The sequence below is a fragment of the Balaenoptera physalus genome, assembly GCF_965194825.1.
Source record: "Balaenoptera physalus genome assembly, chromosome: X".
Taxonomy (NCBI): Eukaryota; Metazoa; Chordata; class Mammalia; order Artiodactyla; family Balaenopteridae; genus Balaenoptera; species Balaenoptera physalus.
Genome location: NC_138903.1, coordinates 17,151,634 through 17,170,772, shown reverse-complemented (window position 1 = coordinate 17,170,772; position 19,139 = coordinate 17,151,634). Strand labels below are relative to the sequence as shown.

Genomic DNA, 19,139 nt, shown 5'->3' with positions numbered 1-19,139 from the left:
GATTTCCCCAGTGATCACTTGGTTATTAAGTAGTGTATTGTTTAACCTCCATGTGTTTGTATTTTTTACAGATCTTTTCCTGTAATTGATATCTAGTCTCATAGCGTTGTGGTCGGAAAAGATACTTGATACGATTTCAATTTTCTTAAATTTACCAAGGCTTGATTTGTGACCCAAGATATGATCTATCCTGGAGAATGTTCCATGAGCACTTGAGAAAAATGTGTATTCTGTTGTTTTTGGGTGGAATGTCCTATAAATATCAATTAAGTCCTTCTTGTTTAATGTATCATTTAAAGCTTGTGTTTCCTTATTTATTTTCATTTTGAATGATCTGTCCATTGGTGAAAGTGGGGTGTTAAAGTCCCCTACTATGATTGTGTTACTGTCGATTTCCCCTTTTATAGCTGTTAGTATTTGCCTTATGTATTGAGGTGCTCCTATGTTGGGTGCATAAATGTTTACAATTGTTATACCTTCCTCTTGGATCAATCCCTTGATCATTATATAGTGTCCTTGTTTGTCTCTTGTAATAGTCTTTATTTTAAAGTCTATTTTGTCTGATATGAGAATTGCTACTCCAGCTTTCTTTTGATTTCCATTTGCATGGAATATCTTTTTCCATCCCCTCACTTTCAGTCTGTATGTGTCCCTAGGTCTGAAGTGGGTCTCTTGCAGACAGCGTATATACGGGTCTTGTTTTTGTATCCATTCAGCCAGTTTGTGTCTGGGAGCATTTAATCCATTTACATTTAAGGTAATTATTGATATGTATGTTCCTATTCCCATTTTCTTAATTGTTTTGGGTTTGTTATTGTAGGTCTTTTCCTCCTCTTGTGTTTCTTGCCTAGAGAAGTTCCTTTAGCATTTGTTGTAAAGCTAGTTTGGTGGTGCTGAACTCTGTCAGCTTTTGCTTGTCTGTAAAGGTTTTAATTTCTCCATCAAATCTGAATGAGATCCTTGCTGGGTAGAGTAATCTTGGTTGTAGGTTTTTGTCCTTCATCACTTTAAATATGTCCTGCCACTCCCTTCTGGCTTGCAGAGTTTCTGCTCAAAGATCAGCTGTTAACCTTATGGGAATTCCCTTATGTGTTACTTGTTGGTTTTCCCTTACTGCTTTTAATATTTTTTCTTTGTATTTAATTTTTGATAGTTTGATTAATATGTGTCTTGGCGTGTTTCTCCTTGGATTTATCCTGTATGGGACTGTCTGTGCTTCCTGGACTTGATTAACTATTTCCTTTCCCATATTAGGGAAGTTTTCAAGTATCATCTCTTCAAATATTTTCTCAGTCCCTTTCTTTTTCTCTTCTTCTTCTGGGACCCCTATAATTCGAATGTTGGTGCGTTTAATGTTGTCCCAGCGGTCTCTGAGACTGTCCTCAATTCTTTTCATTCTTTTTTCTTTCTTCTGCTCTGCAGTAGTTATTTCCACTATTTTATCTTCCAGGTCACTTATCCGTTCTTCTGCCTCAGTTATTCTGCTATTGATCCCTTCTAGAGAATCTTTAATTTCATTTACTGTGTTGTTCATCACTGTTTGTTTGCTCTTTAGTTCTTCTAGGTCCTTGTTAAACGTGTCTTGTATTTTCTCCATTCTATTTCCAAGATTTTGGATCATCTTTACTCTCATTATTCTGAATTCTTTTTCAGGTAGACTGCCTATTTCCTCTTCATTTGTTAGGTCTGGTGGGTTTTTACCTTGCTCCTTCATCTGCTGTGTGTTTCTCTGTCTTCTCATTTTGCTTCACTTACTGTGTTTGGGGTCTCCTTTTCGCAGGCTGCAGGTTCGTAGTTCCCGTTGTTTTTGGTGTCTGTCCCCAGTGGCTAAGGTTGGTTCAGTGGGTTGTGTAGGCTTCCTGGTGGAGGGGACTAGTGCCTGTGTTCTGGTGGATGAGGCTGGATCTTGTCTTTCTGGTGGGCAGGTCTGCATCTGGTGGTGTGTTTTGGGGTGTCTGTGACCTTATTATGATTTTAGGCAGCGTCTCTGCTAATGGGTGGGGTTGTTTTCCTGTCTTGCTAGTTGTTTGGCATAGGGTGTCCTGCATTGTAGCTTGCTGGTCGTTGAGTGGAGCTGGGTCTTGGTGTTTACATGGAGATCTCTGGGAGATTTTTGCCGTTTAATATTACGTGGAGCTGGGAGGTCTCTTGCGGACCAGTGTCCTGAACTTGGCTCTCCCACCTCAGTGGCACAGCCCTGATGCCTGGCTGGAGCACCGAGAGCCTGTCCTCCACATGGCTCAGAATAAAAGGGAGAAAAAAAAGAAAGAAAGAAGAAGATAAAATAAAATAAAATAAGTTTATTAAAATAAAAAATAATTATTAAGAAAAATTTTTTAAGTAAAAAAACCAGACAGACAGAACCCTAGGACAAATGGTAAAAGCAAAGCTGTACAGACAAAATCACACACAGAAGCATATGCATACACACTCACAAAAAGAGAAAAAGGGAAAAAATATATATATCGTTGCTCCCAAAGTCCACCTCCTCAGTTTGGGATGATTCGTTGTCTATTCAGGTATTCCACAGATGCAGGTACATCAAGTTGTTTGTGGAGTTTTAATCCGCTGCTCCTGAGGCTGCTGGGAGAGATTTCCCTTTCTCTTCCTTGTTCGCACAGCTCCTGGGGTTCAGCTTTGGATTTGGCCCCGCCTCTGCATGTAGGTCGCCTGAGGGCGTCTGTTCTTCACTCAGACAGGACGGGGTTAAAGGAGCAGCTGCTTCGGGGCCTCTGGCTCACTCAGGCCGGGGGGAGGGAGGGGTACGGAGGCGGGGCGAGCCTGCGGCGGCAGAGGCCAGCGTGACGTTGCACTAGCCTGAGGCGCGCCGTGCATTCTCCCGGGGAAGTTGTCCCGGGAACACGGGACCCTGGCCCTGGCGGGCTGCACCGACTCCTGGGAGGGGCGGTGTGGAGAGTGTGCTGTGCTTGCACACAGGCTTCTTGGTGGCGGCAGCAGCAGCCCCAGCGTCTCACGCCCGTCTCTGGTGTCCACGCTGATAACCGCGGCTCGCGCCCGTCTCTGGAGCTCCTTTAAGCAGCACTCTGAATCCCCTCTCCTCGCGCACCAGGAAACAAAGAGGCAAGAAAAAGTCTCTTGCCTCTTCAGCAGCTGCAGACTTTTTCCCGGACTCCCTCCTGGTTAGCCGTGGCGCATTAGCCCCCTTCAGGCTGTGTTCACGCCGCCAACCCCAGTCCTCTCCCTGCGATCCGACCGAAGCCCGAGCCTCAGCTCCCAGCCCCGCCCGCCCCGGCGGGTGAGCAGACAAGCCTCTCAGGCTGGTGAGTGCTACTCAGCACCGATCCTCCGTGTGGGAGTCTCTCCGCTTTGCCCTCCACACCCTTGTGGCTGCGCTCTCCTCCGTGGCTCCGAAGCTTCCCCCCTCTGCCACCCGCAGTCTCCGCCCGCGAAGGGGCTCCTAGTGTGTGGAAACTTTTCCTCCTTCACAGCTCCCTCCAACTGGCGCAGGTCCCGTCCCTATTCTTTTGTCTCTGGTTTTTCTTTTTTCTTTTGCCCTACCCAGGTAGTGGGGAGTTTCTTGCCTTTTGGGAGGTCTGAGGTCTTCTGCCAGCGTTCAGTAGGTGTTCTGTAGGGGTTGTTCCACATGTAGATGTATCTCTGATGTATTTGTGGGGAGGAAGGTGATCTCTGCATCTTACTCTTCCGCCATCTTGAAGCTCCTCCTGGGCCCTCCTTTTAGTTAGACTTAGTTTACTTGTGATTAGCCCAAACCCCAACCTCTTGCCCCTCTGCTGCCTTTTTGATCCTGTCAGTATTTGAGCAGAGAAGGTTTTTGCTGATATTTCTGAAATCTTCAGATTCAGCTTTCGCAGGGCCCCAAATCTGAGTGCTGTGACAATTTTTGTGGTATCCTTCTACTTTTGAGCCTTTCCTTCACTGTGGCTTCCTTGGCAAAATTCAGGGGGTAGGTGTGAGAATTATTACACTAAGTGATCTGTGTTTGCTTGGGGGCCCTTCCAGATCCCATTCTGTCCCATCAGCCCATAATATTGTTCAAAGCTTGGCTGATTTTCTCCTTGTCCTTGTGACGTTTCTCTATGAAAGGCTCTCTCTTCCATTCATCAGTACCTAGACGCGGCACCCAAATATGGAAGCTATCGCGGCTCTCCGCTCACATCTGAAAGGTTCATTTTTCTCTAGAATTCATTTAATCAAGGATGTTCTTCCTTCCATTCAGTATAATTTTTGTTTTGTCTGGATTTTTATTGTTACCAAAGGAGTTGAAGGCCTTTCACCTTCTTCTACATCCTAATTGGAAGCGGAAGTCTCTTAAAAGGTTTTTGATGGGCAACCTAAGAAACAGTTTGTTCTAGAAAGGACACTGGTCTAATGAGACCTTTTACTTGTTAATTCTTAGGGCTGGCTTAGAAGAAAGGTTTTTTTGGAACTCTGTCTCCCACCCCATGAACTTTCTCTCATAGGCACACAGTATAGAAAAGATGGATAGGCAGACAGGATGGTTAGTGACAAATCAATGCTCTGGCAGACCTGTAGCTCACAGTAACCTTGTGAGGTAAGCAAAGTCAAACATACTTTCCAAGTGAAGAACTGGGGCACAGAAAGGGCAATTAACTTGCTCCAAGTTCAGATGGGTAGTACATGTGTGAAAATAACCAGACTCTAGCTTTATATGATTCCCAGTCCAGTATTCTGTTTTTACTCTGTGCGTTTTATTGTGTAAATAATATATGAATATGTTTATATATTCTTGTGAAAAATCAAAAAAAAAACATTTAAAGTAGTTGTGCCTTGTAACTCTCATCTCTGATCCCACTCATATTCCAGAAGTAACCTCTTTTGTCAGTTTGGTGTATGTCCTTTCAGACAATTTTGTATGTGTTTACATACTATTAAACTATGTCATACTGCAGGGTTTTTCAAATACAAGACCATACAGGATATGTTCTGTTATTTTCTTTGTTCACTTAGCAATCAGTGCTTGGAGATCTTTCCATGTCAGTACATTTAGTCCTGCTCAGTTTGTCATTCATTTAATAGACTTTTTTTTTTTTTTTGAGCAGATCCAGTTCTAAGCACTGGGGCACAGCAGAAAACAGACCAGACAACAAAATCCTTCCATCTTGGAGCTTATATTCTCAAATGGGGAGAGATAATTTAAAAATAAGTAAAATTATTAAAACAGGTTAGGGTGATAAGGAAGGCTAGTGGGACAGGGAGATTGCGGTTATAAGTTGAATGCTCAGAGAAGACCTCACTTACTAGAGAGTAACTTGGAGAAAAGATAAAAAAGAGATGAGGGAACATACTGTGTAAACATGTGGGGGAAGAGCATTCCAGGTAGAGGCATCAGCACGTGAAACATCAGAGCGGCTTGTGCAGCTGGAGCAGAGTAGCTGATGGTGGGGGGAGAAGGGTGGATGTTAAGAGATGAGGTTGGAGAAATAACTGGAAACCAGATCTTATAGAACCTTGAACCTTGTAGGGCATTATAAGAGAATTGGCATTTGCTCTGAGATGGGAGCCACTGGAGGGATTTTTTTTTGAGATGTAATTGGCATATAATATTATATTAGTTTCAGGTGTACAGCATAATGATTCAATATATGTATATACTGTGAAATGATCACAGTAATTCTAGTTAACATACATCACCTCACATAGTTGAAAAAATTTTTCTTATGAGAACTTTTAAGATCTCTCTCAGCAATTTGCAAATATACAAATACAGTATTATTAATTATAGTCATCATGCTGTACATTACGTCCCCAAGACTTATTTATTTTATAACTGGAAGTTTGTACTCTTGACCTACTTAACCCATTTTGCCCACCTCCCACCCCCTCCCTCTGGCACACCAGTCTTTTCTTTATACCTATGAATTCAGTTTTGTTTTTGTTTTTAGATTCCACATATAAGTGAGATTATACAGTATTTTCCTTTCTCTATCTGGCTTACTTCACTTAGCATGATGCCCTCAAGGTCCATCCATGTTGTTGCAAATGACAAGATTCCTTTCTTTTTTATAGCTGAATAATAGTTAATTGTGAACGTGTGTGTGTGTGTGTGTATACACACACACACACACACACACACACACACTGCATTTTCTTTATCCAGTTTATCTATCTATGGACACTTAGGTTTTTCCATGTCTTGGCTATTGTAAATAATGGTGCAATGAACATGGGGGTGTGGATATCTTTTTGAGTTAGTACTTTTATTTCCTTTGGATAAATGACCAGAAGTGGAATTGTTGGATCATAGGGTAGTTCTATTTTTAATTTTTTGGGAAACCTCCATACTGTTTTCCATAATGGCTGTACCAATTTATATTCCTACCAGCAGTACACAAGAGTTCCCTTTTCTCCACATCCTCATTAACACTTGTTATCTCTTGTCTTTTTGATGATAGCCATTCTAACAGGTGTGAGGTAATATCTCATTGTTTTTGCATTTCCCTGATGACTAATGATGTTGAGCATCTTTTCATGTACCTGTTAGCTATCTGCATGCCTTCTTTCAAAAAATGTTTGTTAGATCCTCTGTGCATTTTTAAATCAGATTTTGAGGTTCTTTTTTTTTGCTCTTGAGTTGTATGGGTTCTTTATATATTTGGGATGTTAACCTCTTATCAGATATATGATTTGTATGGAGAGTTTTGAGAGACATGATCTGACTTAGAGTTTAGCAGGATCACTTGGACTGCTGTGTTGAAAATAGATTACAGAAGGGCAAGGGTGGACACAGAAAATGATGGTTACTTGGACCAGGGTGGTCCTTGTGGATTTCATGAGGAATAGGCCAGTTTTGGATATGGTTTAAAATAAAAGCCAACAGGTTTTGTTGATTGAACAAAGGGTGTTAGAGGAATGAAGCATGACTCCAAAGTTTTGGCATGAATAATAGGAAGAATGGATTGGCCATTATTAATAAGATGGAAAAGACTGTGAGAAGAATAGGTTTGATGGGACAGTCAGGAGTTTCATTTTGGACATGTTAAGTTTGAGGTATTAGACATGCAAGCGAGATGCCAAGAAGGCAATGGATATGTAAGTCTGGAGTTTAGGGGAGCACTCTAGGCTGCAGAGAGAAATGTGGGTGTCATCAGAATATAGATGGTTTGGAAAATCATGATACTGGATGATATCACCAAGGGATCTGATGTAGTTTCTGATGAACAGGAAAAGTCCAAGCGTTGTGCCTAGGGACACTCCAATGTTGAAAGATCAGAGAGGTGACTAGGAACCAGAAAATTAGACTGAAGTAGAAGGAAAATCAGGAAAGTATGGTATCCTGCAAGCCGAATAAAGAAGGTGGTCCAAGGAGGATGGAGTGCTCAACTGTCGAATGCTGTTGATAGGTCAGAGAAGAGAAGGGCTGAGAATTGATCAGTGGTTTTAGCAATGATGCAGACCTACTGAATCAGAATGTCCAGGATTAGACACTGATGCCTGAATCCCATCTCCAGAGATTAATTTAATTGGTCTGAGGTACAGCCTGGACACCAAGGTTTTCAAAGCTCCCCAGGTCATTCTAATACGCAGGCAAGGTTGAGACCCCACTGTCTTAGTTAACTTCCTCTCTTAAATTGTGAAATGGCCTTGTTATCAGAAATGGATGTGGCTGGAGTGATTACACACAGGAGTATTTATCTATAGGCTTGTTCTTGGATACTTTGGGATCTGAAAACTGATTATTAACCACTAAAGGGATTAGCTATTTAGAACCTGTCTCAGAGTGGCTTTTAAGCTGAAAATCCCTTTGCTTTTCACTCTTTGCAAATGTTTGATTTTTTTGTTTTGTTTATCCTCAAAAGACCTTTTGTTTGGAGTAACAGGGGTACGTTTCAAGTTAATGGAAAAATTCAAGGGAAATCTTGATGTAACTGGTCTAAAGAAAACCAACCAAACAAACCTGAACTCAGATCAATAATTAAGCATTTAAAAGAGTTAAGTACATCTTTTCAGAATCCTGAATATTTTGCACCTCAAAAGTTGGCTCATAACAGGTATAGAAATTTTGTACCTCGTTAAAGTTTCAATCTTTTTCATTTTCTCGCCACAGACTCTAGAAATTATATGAATGCTTTAGTAAATTAGAGTTGAGTTGGTAGCTGTTGGCTTTTAAAAATTAAAGAATATCATGGGTGAGCTGCTTATCAACAGGTCTTGTTCGTAGGCTGGTAAAGTTGGATTCTGTGGCCAAAGAGAGGAAGGATCCAACGTATTAGAACAAGACCAAGGTAGAAAATAGAAAAAGTCTGAGTTGAAATAGAGGCTTAATTATTGCAGGCTTCCAGAAGGATGCCAAGTGTCTGGATTAGCCCTTCTCAGCCCAGGTTGGGTTCTGCAAGAGAATTAAGCCCTAATGCCCTAAGGCCTTCATTGTATCAATTGAATGAGCTCTCTTATTCATCCTTAATGGGGCTAGCTGTGTACCATCCTTGGGAGAATGGAGAAAATAGTCACTCAAATAATCAAATAATTTTCTCTAGGGCTTAATTCTCTAGCAGGACCCCAGTTGAGAAAGGTATTTTAGGTACTAATCTGTCTTCTTGGATGACGTAGTAGTCTTTTCAGGTACAGGTCCTCAGGAAAGAAAGCAAAAAAGAGCCTGTTGTAAAATTGCCAAGAAACTAAAAAGAATAATCTCTTTATTCCTTTATTAGAATAGTTATTAGTAAAAAAAACACAAGAACACCTTGTACAAATCTCAACACTGATTTTTTTGAACAATTTAATGTGTATCCTTCCAGACTTTTGTCTCTGCACATAAACTTATATGTAAATAGAGTTTACTGCAAAGAGTGGGATCATGCTATTCATTTAGTTCAGCAATTTTTTTTCCCATGAACTATTATGGACGTTCTTCTACATAATTACATACGGATTTGCCTCTTTCCAAGGGTTGCATGATATTCCGTAGTTTGGTTGTTACAAAATATATTTTACCACTCTTCTGTTAATGGACATTTGGATCGTCTCTAGTTTTTCACTGTTATGAACAATGCCATGATAAACATTTGTTCAAAAATTCTTGAGAGTGTGTGTGTGTGTGTGTATAATTATTTCTATATTATAGATTCCAGAAGTAGAATTGTTGAGTCAGGATGAGTACCTTTTCCTTTTTTTATTATATAAATTTCAAATACATTCAAAAGTAAGGAATAATATAACAAACCCCCGTTTATCCCATATCCACTTCAGTAATTATCATCACAAGCCAGTTTTGTTTCCCGCTCACTCGCACCCACTCCCTCTACTGCAACACTGGGTTAATTATGAAACAAAGACATGCCATTTCAACTCTAGATATTTCGGTGTGTGTCCCTAAAGGTTAATGACTTTTATAAAACATAATCATGATTATGTTATCATACTAAAAATTGACAGTAATTCCTTAATATCAGTTTTCAAATTTTCCAGATTGTGTGTGTGTGTGTCTACCTGTCTGTGTCTTTTTTTTTTTTTTTTTTTTTTTTAATACAGTGGGTTGGTTTGACATGATCCAGGCAAAGTCTACACATTGTGTTTGGTTGATATGACTCTTAAGTCTTATCAACTTTTCTCCTTCTCTTATTTTTTCTTTTCCTTATTATTTATTTGTTAAAGAAGCCATTTGTCCTGCAGAATTTCCAAAATTCTGGATTTTGCTGATCATATCCCTTTGGTGTAATTTAGTAAATCCCTCCCTCCACCAATACCCATAAGTTGGTAGTTAAATCTGGATGCTTATTTCAGGTTCTGGTTTGATTTTTTTAATTTAATTTTTATTTTATATTGGAGTATAGTTGATTTACAATATTGTGTTTCAGGTGTACAGCAAAGTGATTCAGTTATACATATATATATATATATCCATTCTTTTTCAGATTCTTTTCCCATATAGGTCATTACAGAATATTGAGCAGAGTTCCCTGTGCTATATAGTAGGTCCTTGTTGGTTATCTATCTTATATATAGTAGTGTGTGTTTGTTAATCCCAAACGCTTATTTATCCCTCCCTGCCCCATGTTTCCCCTTTGGTAACCATAAGGTTGATTTCAAGATCTGTAAGTCTGTTTCTGTTTTGTAAATAAGTTCATTTGTATCATTTTTTAAAATTAGATTCCATATATGAGCGATCATATATTTGTCTTTCTCTGTCTGACTTATTTCACTTAGTATGATAATCTCTAGGTCCATCCATGTTGCTGCAAATGGCATTATTTCTTTCTTTTTTATGGCTGAGTAAGATTCCATCATGTATATGTACCACATCTTCTTTATCCGTTCCTCTGTCAGTGGACATTTAGGTTGCTTCCACATCTTGGCTATTGTAAATAGTGCTGCAATGAACATTGGGGTGCATGTATCTTTTTGAATTACGGTTTTCTCCAGATATATGCCCAGGAGTGGGATTGCAGGATCATAGGATAACTCTATTTATAGTTTTTTAAGGACCCTCCATACTGTTCTCTATAGTGGCTGTACCAATTTACATTCCCACCAACAGTGCAAGAGGGTTCCCTTTTCTCCACACCCTCTCCAGCATTTATTGTTTGTAGACTTCTTGATGATGGCCATTCTGACTGGTGTGAGGTGATACCTCATTGTAGTTTTGATTTGCATTTCTCTAATAATTAGCGATGTTGAGCATCTTTTTATGTGCTTTTTGGCCATCCATATGTCTTTTTTGGAGAAATATCTATTTAGATTGGTTTGATTTTTTTTTTAAAGAATACTTAATAGTTGTGTACTTTATCTGTTTTTTCTCTTTTTGTGATGTTAGTGGCCCTTGCGATCATTGCCTAGATCCGTTATTTCATTAGGGGTTGTAAAATGGTGATATTTGAATTTTATAATTAATTCCTGAGTTATTAGCACAAATACTTTATAAAGAGAAATGTTCACTCATCAATGACTTGGTTACCCTGGTGTACAGTTTGTATGGGAAAAGGAAGCTATATGCTTAATTTTGCCTTGATCAGTTTTCAAGAACAATGAATTCGTTTGTTAGCATCCTCCAAGAGTGACCAGTGAGGTTTTATAAGATCATTATGAACTCATAATTTTAGTGATAGTTGATGTGTTTCAATACTTTATAGTTATTGTTCTTCTTAACGCTCAAGTTGTCCCCTCTTTGGCCAAAAACTGATTCCGGTTGGCTCCTGAGTCTTTGATATGAGTTTAGTAGCTTCTTTGCTTCTTTGTGTGTTAAGATGTTCCAGCATCATCTTAGACATATCTGGAATCAACGATTCTTTCAAGGAGTCCTGGTTTCTTTAGTGAGAGATAATGTTTACAGACCCCAGTCAGGGCTTGGAGGTTCTCATTGCTACTCAGTTGGTCATTACTTTGGGCCTTTTTGGTAGACAGTGCTGGGGAAACCACCTCATGAATTCATACTGATGTTTCAATTCAAATTGAGGACTATAGGATTTTTATTTCTGTGATTTTGTATTTGTATCTCTTATGCTGAAAAATCTGGTTCCTCATGATATTAAATTAACATCATTGTTTGTTGTATTCTATACTGTAAATATATAACATTTTCAAAATACCAGTATTAGTATTATCACTAACAGTATGATTACTGGAAACTATTTAAGATTTCTTTGCATTTATATTTTTTTCCTTAGGTTATATCCTCTTAGGAAAATACAGTCAAATTGCTGTGTTTTTAAGCCATGTGATAAATTAGTTTCTCTCTTTTGTGGGTAAAGCCATCAACCGGATGCACAGGTTCATTTGTTTTGTTTTGCCCCAGCCGCAAATTCAGACGGTATGTTCATTGGCAAAGTGTCTTTAGGCAACATTTACAAAATTATTTCATTTTCTTTTATAATTATGTAAAAATCTTATGTATCAGTAGTTTCAAAGTCAAATTCCAAGAAGTGTAACCTCTATCTGTCCCTGCCCCCTTCATTGTGTTTTTTCCCTCCACCTATCAGTAGCCATTTTTGTTACCTTTTATTTTATCTTCCATTTTGAAAAAATGAAAGCAGATGCATATATTTATTCACATCCCCCCCTTTTCTTAATAAAAAGGTAGCATTCTGTGCACAGTGTTCAACATCTTGCTTTCTTGTCTTAACAGGATATTCTGGAGATCTCTCCACAGCAGTATTACATAGACGTTGTTTCATTTCTTTTTATAATGTTTAATATTTTATATTACAATATGAATATCATTAGCCATAGTTGATTGAATCAGTCCTCACTTCTGATGGACCTGTGCTTCCAAACCTTCAACGGAACACTGTTAATATTTCACAGCCGCAAACTCAAGTTATTTTGTGGCAAAAAATTATTTTAACAACTGTCTAAGGAATCCATTTCCTGTGCATAAAATGAAAATTTTACCATATAATGGAATAATAAAGAAGACTGTGATTTATGAATATATAAATAATTTTTTATTCCGATGAGTATAACAGGAATTACTAGAGTCCTTCCCCGTTTGAAGATGGCAAGGCATTTCAGGTCAAGAAATGCCAGAGTACATTTCTAAATTCATCTTGTCTTTCTGAATTTGGGGACCTGCCACTTTTCCAAAAGAACCTTGTGTCAAACTGTCTCATCCTCATGATTCAGGCTTAGCTTCTGAAATCCTTACTCTCCCATCCAACGACAGGAGGCTGCCATATTATTTTTTTTCTGTCTTTCCAAATACATTGATCTGCATATGCTTTCATCTACAGTCTAGGTGTAATTTAAAGAGGAAGGATCAGGTAGGACAGAGTATGATTGAATGAAACTTACTGGTGTGGATCCTAAGCAGTTCTTTCATTTGAATATGAAAAATGAAATATAATTTAGATTTTTTTCCTGCTAAAGCACAAGCCTTTCACAGAATGAATGCATCTATACTCCCGTGTCTTGATTCAGACATTTGTCATCTTATCACATGAATCTTTCAGAAGAAACAGCACAGGCGATCGTGAGAAGGCTCTGCAGGTCATGCTCCAGGTTCTGCAGAGCTGTGACCACCCGGCCCCCGACATGTTCTGCCTCTGCGGGAGGATATACAAGGACATCTTCTTGGATTCGGACTGCAAAGATGATGCCAGCCGAGACAATGCCATTGAGTGGTAAACCCTCAGCCCTAGTCAGTAGCACGTGCATCTTTGCAAAGGATAGAATTGCACAGGCTAAGGATCCAGGTCTTTTCCCTACATATGTGTGTCTGCCTGTTTGCTGGCAGTGAAAAAAATGCCATAAATGTGGTCTGGGAATTTCCAGATTCCTTTTTCCAAAAGGAAACCGTTAGAAATAGGCTTTTCTACTGGTGACATTCTTTCCACAAGTTCACTCATTTATAGGGGCGAGGAGGCTCAGCACACTCCTTCCCAGCTACTCCTTCCCAGCTACTCCTTCCAGAACCTTGTTCCACCATCGTCGTAGCATTATCTTCTCAATGAGCCGTTCATTACTTACTCATTCATTTATTCAACAAATGTTTATTGAGGGTTTACTGCATGCCAGTAACTTTCTAGATGGTGGGATAAAGACACAGCAGATACGAATCCATGCCCTCATGGACCTTGCATTGCTGGTAAGGAAAGTCAGACAAACAAATACAGTAAAATATATAGGATGTCAGCTGATGGTGAGGGGGAAAAGCTAATCAGGGACGAGGGAAAGGAGGACTGGGAGTTGTCTACAGTTTTATATAGGATGGTAAGTGAAGGTGAATAAAGATGTAAAGGTGATGAGGGAATGAGCCTTGCAGATAACTGTGTTCCAGAAGGAGGGGATAACAAGGGCAAAGACCCTGAGGAGGAAGCATGCTGAGCATGCTCAAGGATGATGAGGCAGGAGCAAGGGGGAGAGTGGCAGGAAATGGGAGAGAAGACCCTTTTACTCTGAGTGAGATGATACAGTGCTGGAATATTCTGAGCAGAGGAGTGACAAGATCTGACATGCATTTTAACCAGAGTACTCTCACTGTTATGAATACATTTTAGGGGGTGTGTCAGCTATCATTTGCTGCATAACAAGCATCTCCAGGGAATTCCCTGGTGGTCCAGTGGTTAGGACTCTGCACTCTCACTACCGAAGCCCTGGGTTCAATCCCTGGTCGGGGAACTAAGATTCTGCAAGCCACGCGGCTTGGCCAAAAAAACAAAAAAACAAACCAAAAAAACCCCCCAAGCATCTCCAAAACTTAGTGGCTTAAAACAGTGATTTATGACTTCTCATGATTCTATGGATTGCCCAGGCAGTTCCTCTGCTCATTTCACTCCTTAAGTGCTGAGCTCACTCCTAAAGTTGTAGTCATCTGGAGAATCAGCAGGGCTGGAAGGTCCAAAATGGCCTCATACACACTTGACAACTGGTGCTGGCTGTTGGTGGTGAGCCTCCATTCTCTAACGGGTAGTTCTAATCCTGGTAGACCAGCTCTCTTACATGGTGGGCAGCATTCTCAGAGAGTGGATGTGGAAGCCAGAAAGCCTCTTAAGGCTCAGGAACTCACATAAGGTCAGTTCTGCCGCATGTTCTTGGTCAGAGCAAATCACATGGTCAGCCCAGATTCAAAGGGGTGGAGAAATAGACTCCAGTCTGTGGGTGGGAGACATGGCAAAGGCGTGTGCATAGTGGGATGGGAGGGCTTTGTGGTTATTAAATAATCTATCACATGGGTGAGGGCAGAAGCAGGGAACAGTTAGGAGAATACTGCAGAAATTCAGAGAAGAGCTGATGGGGACTTGAACCAGGGTAGTAGTGATGAAAATGATGAGGTGTCAGAACCTGGATATATTTTAAAGGTAGAGCCAACAGCCTACACCATCCATTTCCATCACAAGAGTTCTTGGTATTGCTGCTGCAGTCTCATTTAATTCTAACTGCTTCCTCTCCCCCTCTCCTGCCTCCTCTTTGTTTTCCTTCCATACACGTTGGACTTTGTCCTCTTCCCTCTTCTCTCCATCTACACTTTTCCCTGGTGATCCCAGTCACTCCCACACCTTGGAACCTTTAGTTGATCTCCAGCCCACCCTCTATCCTAAGCTTTGGCCCCACATCACCCCTCTCTTCGCCCACCTGTTCTACCTCAAGATGGTGCTGGTATTTAAGACTCAACATGTCTAAGGCTGAAGTCGTTTCCTCCTCTCCACAAGGGATGGCTTCCATTGTCTTGCTTTCTTACAACCATTCTTCAGCCTTCTAGGCATACACTTTTGGTTAATGTTTGATAACTTTCACTCACTTATCTCCCCATACAGTCAGGTCCCAATTCCAGTCCTTCTGTGAGTCTTCCCTCACTCCCTACCCATCCTTTCCCATCACCACCACCCCTAATTGGCGCCACTTTTTTTTGCTCTCTTGCCAGAACAGTATCCCAAGTAGGCTCTCTGCTTGGTGTCTCTAAAGTCTGTCCTTCATAGATTGACAGTTTACTCCTCCTAAAGCTCAAAGATCCAAAATGGCTCTCCACTCCCTATTAAATAAAACTTCAAACTCTTAGATCACCATTCTAGGCACTTTGCAGACTTTCTCCAACCTGCCCCTAGCCCTGTTTCCCACTATCTGATATATGTCCAAGTAAATTGAAGTTCCTTAGGAGCTCCCCAAACTCCCATCTCTTCTCCTGCCATTTTCTATGCTGGGGGTTCCCTTTCTAAATCACTACTGTTACAATTCTATCCATCTTCATGCCGCATCTCAAGCCTCTCTGTTTTCTGTGAGTCCCTCTAGACTTGGATTTGTGTGGTTTTAGGTTACCACACTCATGAAAATTACACACAATTAGTGAAAATACTATCACTTCCATCATGGTATAGGTTCTTAGAGGGCGGGGACCTTGTTTTAGTCTTAGTTAATCCCCAGTAGCACCAGTGCACTGTATGCTCAAGAGAAATCACTCAAGGTGTTGAAGGGAAGGGAAAGGAAGGGAAATTAAAGTTTGGTACAGCCAAAATAGGAAGCTGTGTTCCCACCATCATGGCCAAGAATTCAACCTCCAGGTCAGGAAATTACTGCCAGTGGCTCCTTCAAGGAAGTCAGAGGAGCCTTCTGCATGCACTTGAGAAGGTCGTGGCAGTGGATACAGGAGCAAATAAAGCGTAGTCTTCTGGTCAGGGCATGATGGCTCCGGTGAGACCATGAGGGTCACCTTGCTCTCAGATAGGGATGTGGAACACGCAGCTCAGAGAGGCAGGGGCTGGTCCAAGGTCGCGGGGCTGGTCAGACACAAACCTGGGACTGCAGTCCTGACTCCGAGTTCAAGACTTGTCTGTCCCCAAGCCGGGCCTGTTTCATTTGTGAATAAGAAGCACAGAGAAGTCACCCTCTCTGCCCTCTTCCCAGATAACTTTTCATAGTAAAAGAAAATGAAAAATCAAATACAGTAGGATATGGAATTTAAAATCCCCAAGACATACCCGGGGGAGTGGGGGAGAGGTTTCAATTTTATTGGAATTCTGTTGACTAGGGTTGGAATGACTTTCTTGATATCCTCTAGTCCCTCTGAGGGTACTTGTATCATGCCCCAAAGCTCATAAAATCAGATTTTAACTGATTTTATGATTTATGGTCAGATTTAACTGATAAGTTCTCCCTTCCACAATTTAATGTTTTGTTGGTGTTTGATCCTCCTGTTGTCACACGACTGATAAAATCAGTCCTGGTTTACAAAAAGAAATTTTTACATCATTACTTCGTTGATCAAATTCTTTTTTTCCTGATCATGATGTTCATACTCGCTCATGGAAGAGAAAGAAAATTTTTATGCATAGAAAAAAGAATAAATAAGAGAATTAAAAAAGGCATGGTTAACCTTTTGGTATAAAAATGGTATTCACAGCTTTGGATCTTGTTCTTTATCCTAATGTAATAGATCCCTGCCCCTTCTCTCACTTTATTATGTTTTTAATAAATTTATTTATTTTATTTATTTTATTTTTAGCTGCGTTGGGTCTTCGTTGCACACGGGCTTTCTCTAGTTGTGGCGAGCGGGGGCTACTCTTTGTTGTGGTGTGCGGGCTTCTCATTGCGGTGGCTTCTCTTGTTGCGGAGCACGGGTTCTAGGCATGCGGGCTTCAGTAGTTGTGGTGTGCGGGCTTCAGTAGTTGTGGCTTACAGCCTCTAGAGCGCAGGCTCAGTAGTTGTGGCGCACGGGCTTAATTGCTCTGTGGCATGTGGGATCTTCCCAGACCAGGGCTCGAACCTGTGTCCTCTGTATTGGCAGGTGGATTCTTAACCATTGCGCCACCAGGGAAGCCCCCTTCTCTCACTTTATATGCCACTGCTCTTTGCGATCCAGGGTTTTGGCAGTACTGTTTCATACATGAAAAAATAATTCCATTTCATGATATAAGCAAACAGACTGCCTGCAGAGAAAGAGCCTATTCCTGTTGTGATTGCCACGAAATAAAAAATGCTCAATGTGCAAATGGAGTATAACTTTAAAAATGATATGTGGACATCAAATTGTGTTCTACTTTTGGGAGTAGAATTATAATAGGTTTTAAATTTCTTTTGTACCCTTTAATATAGTTTCCTTACTTTATACGGTGATCATGGCTTTTATTTTAAAACTCTAAACCCTCTGAAGAAAGATTTTAAAACTCTCTAGTGTTAGCTACTGTGTTGCTATTATGACATTTTAAAAAACATTTATGTATGTATGTATTTATTTATTTTGGCTCTGCTGGATCTTCGTTGTGGCGCGCGGGATCTTTAGTTGCGGGATGCGGGCTTCTTAGTTGCAGCATGCGGGATCTAGTTCCCCAACCAGGGATCAAACCCGGGCCCCCTGCATTGGGAGCGTGGAGTCTTACCCACTGGACCACCAGGGAAGTCCCTATTATGACATTTTTAAGAAGCTATCTGACTGCTACATGTGGCTGTTAGTAAACATGGGTGGCTGGAGGATAGCTGTAAAACAATAAATTAGAGTAGTAAAAATGTTCATGAGAAGGTTGGTTTGTGCTAGTATTTGCCCTTTTTCCCTCTACCATAATAAAATGATATAATAGGAATTTGGTGGTTCTGTAATTACAGGTATTGCAAAGGGTTTGAGCTCCAGCCATCTCTTTATTCAGGAATCAACCTTGCAGTTTTGCTGATAGTTGCTGGACAGCAATTTGAAACTTCCATGGAGCTAAGGAAAATAGGTAAAGCTGTTTATGACTGCAGTTGTTGATATGCTTTGGTAACACAATTTCAGCATTAAAAATTATGTCCAAATAACTAACATTATATTTCAAAAGGAACAGTTACTGTATGATAGCACACCTGAGGCAGTAGCCCGAATAAAATGCCCATTTTCTCCTCTAAAGGCTTACATAATATGGTGGAAACTAGGAAGACTTTTCATAACTTTATCTAAAATTCAAATTCTTAAGGTGTCCGGCTGAACAGTTTGTTGGGAAGAAAAGGGAGCTTGGAGAAAATGAACAATTACTGGGATGTGGGTCAGTTCTTCAACGTCAGCATGTTGGCCAATGATGTTGGGAAAGCTGTCCAGGCAGCAGAGAGGTTGTTCAAACTGAAACCTCCAGTCTGGTGAGTCAGGTCTATGTGTTTTCATCACCCATGTCAATATCTGATCTTGTTCTGAAAGGTTTCCCCCAGGAGGAAAAGGTGTGAATGCCAAAAATAATAGCAGTTGCTATGTTTTTCCTTCTGACTTCTTCATTAAAGCAAAGTTAGGGCAGAAAGAGCAACTCTTGAGGCCTCGCTTGGTTTTATGTGACGGGAGGGAAAGACAGACAGACAGACACCCACACACAGAATGTATCCCTACATGCTATGTCTCCAAGACAAAACTCTCAGCCCTGTTAATCTTTTCAGGCCACGTAGGTCCTCAAGAGCAGAACATTCTTGGGTATCAGTACATATTGTGCATTTGTGAGAAAGCAGATAGTAAAGCTAAAAGTACCCCAAGAAAATGATTTTCATCACAAATGAAAACTGGAACTAAAACACCAATTATAGATATGATCAAGAAAATGGTGGCCCAGCAGTGGCCCTAGGTTAGCACATTATACAGCCATTAAAATGTGTAAGAAAGAATACTTGGAGACATGGAAATGTGTTCATGGTTTATCACTGAATAAGAAAAGCCAGATGCAGGGTATATTTTTCTATATCAGTGCTCAGACTTTGACATTATCAGAATCACCTGTGTTGATTAAAACACAGATTGCTGGGCCTAACCCTTCGGATTTCTG

General features: G+C 40.5%; 1 protein-coding gene across 5 annotated transcripts in view; it reads left to right on the top strand.

Annotated features, from left to right (window-relative positions):
- MAP3K15 (mitogen-activated protein kinase kinase kinase 15) overlaps positions 1–19,139 on the top strand; it is a 148,224-nt gene that overhangs the window by 76,748 nt on the left and 52,337 nt on the right. For all 5 annotated transcript variants that reach the window (XR_014258911.1, XM_082446933.1, XM_082446935.1 and 2 more), the window contains 3 exons: positions 12,885–13,055; positions 17,968–18,080; positions 18,312–18,471. Coding sequence is in view for 4 of the 5 variants with exons in the window: in XM_082446933.1 (XP_082303059.1) it covers positions 12,885–13,055; positions 17,968–18,080; positions 18,312–18,471 (444 nt within the window). In the remaining variant the exon portion in view is untranslated. The remainder of the gene's footprint in view (positions 1–12,884; positions 13,056–17,967; positions 18,081–18,311; positions 18,472–19,139) is intronic.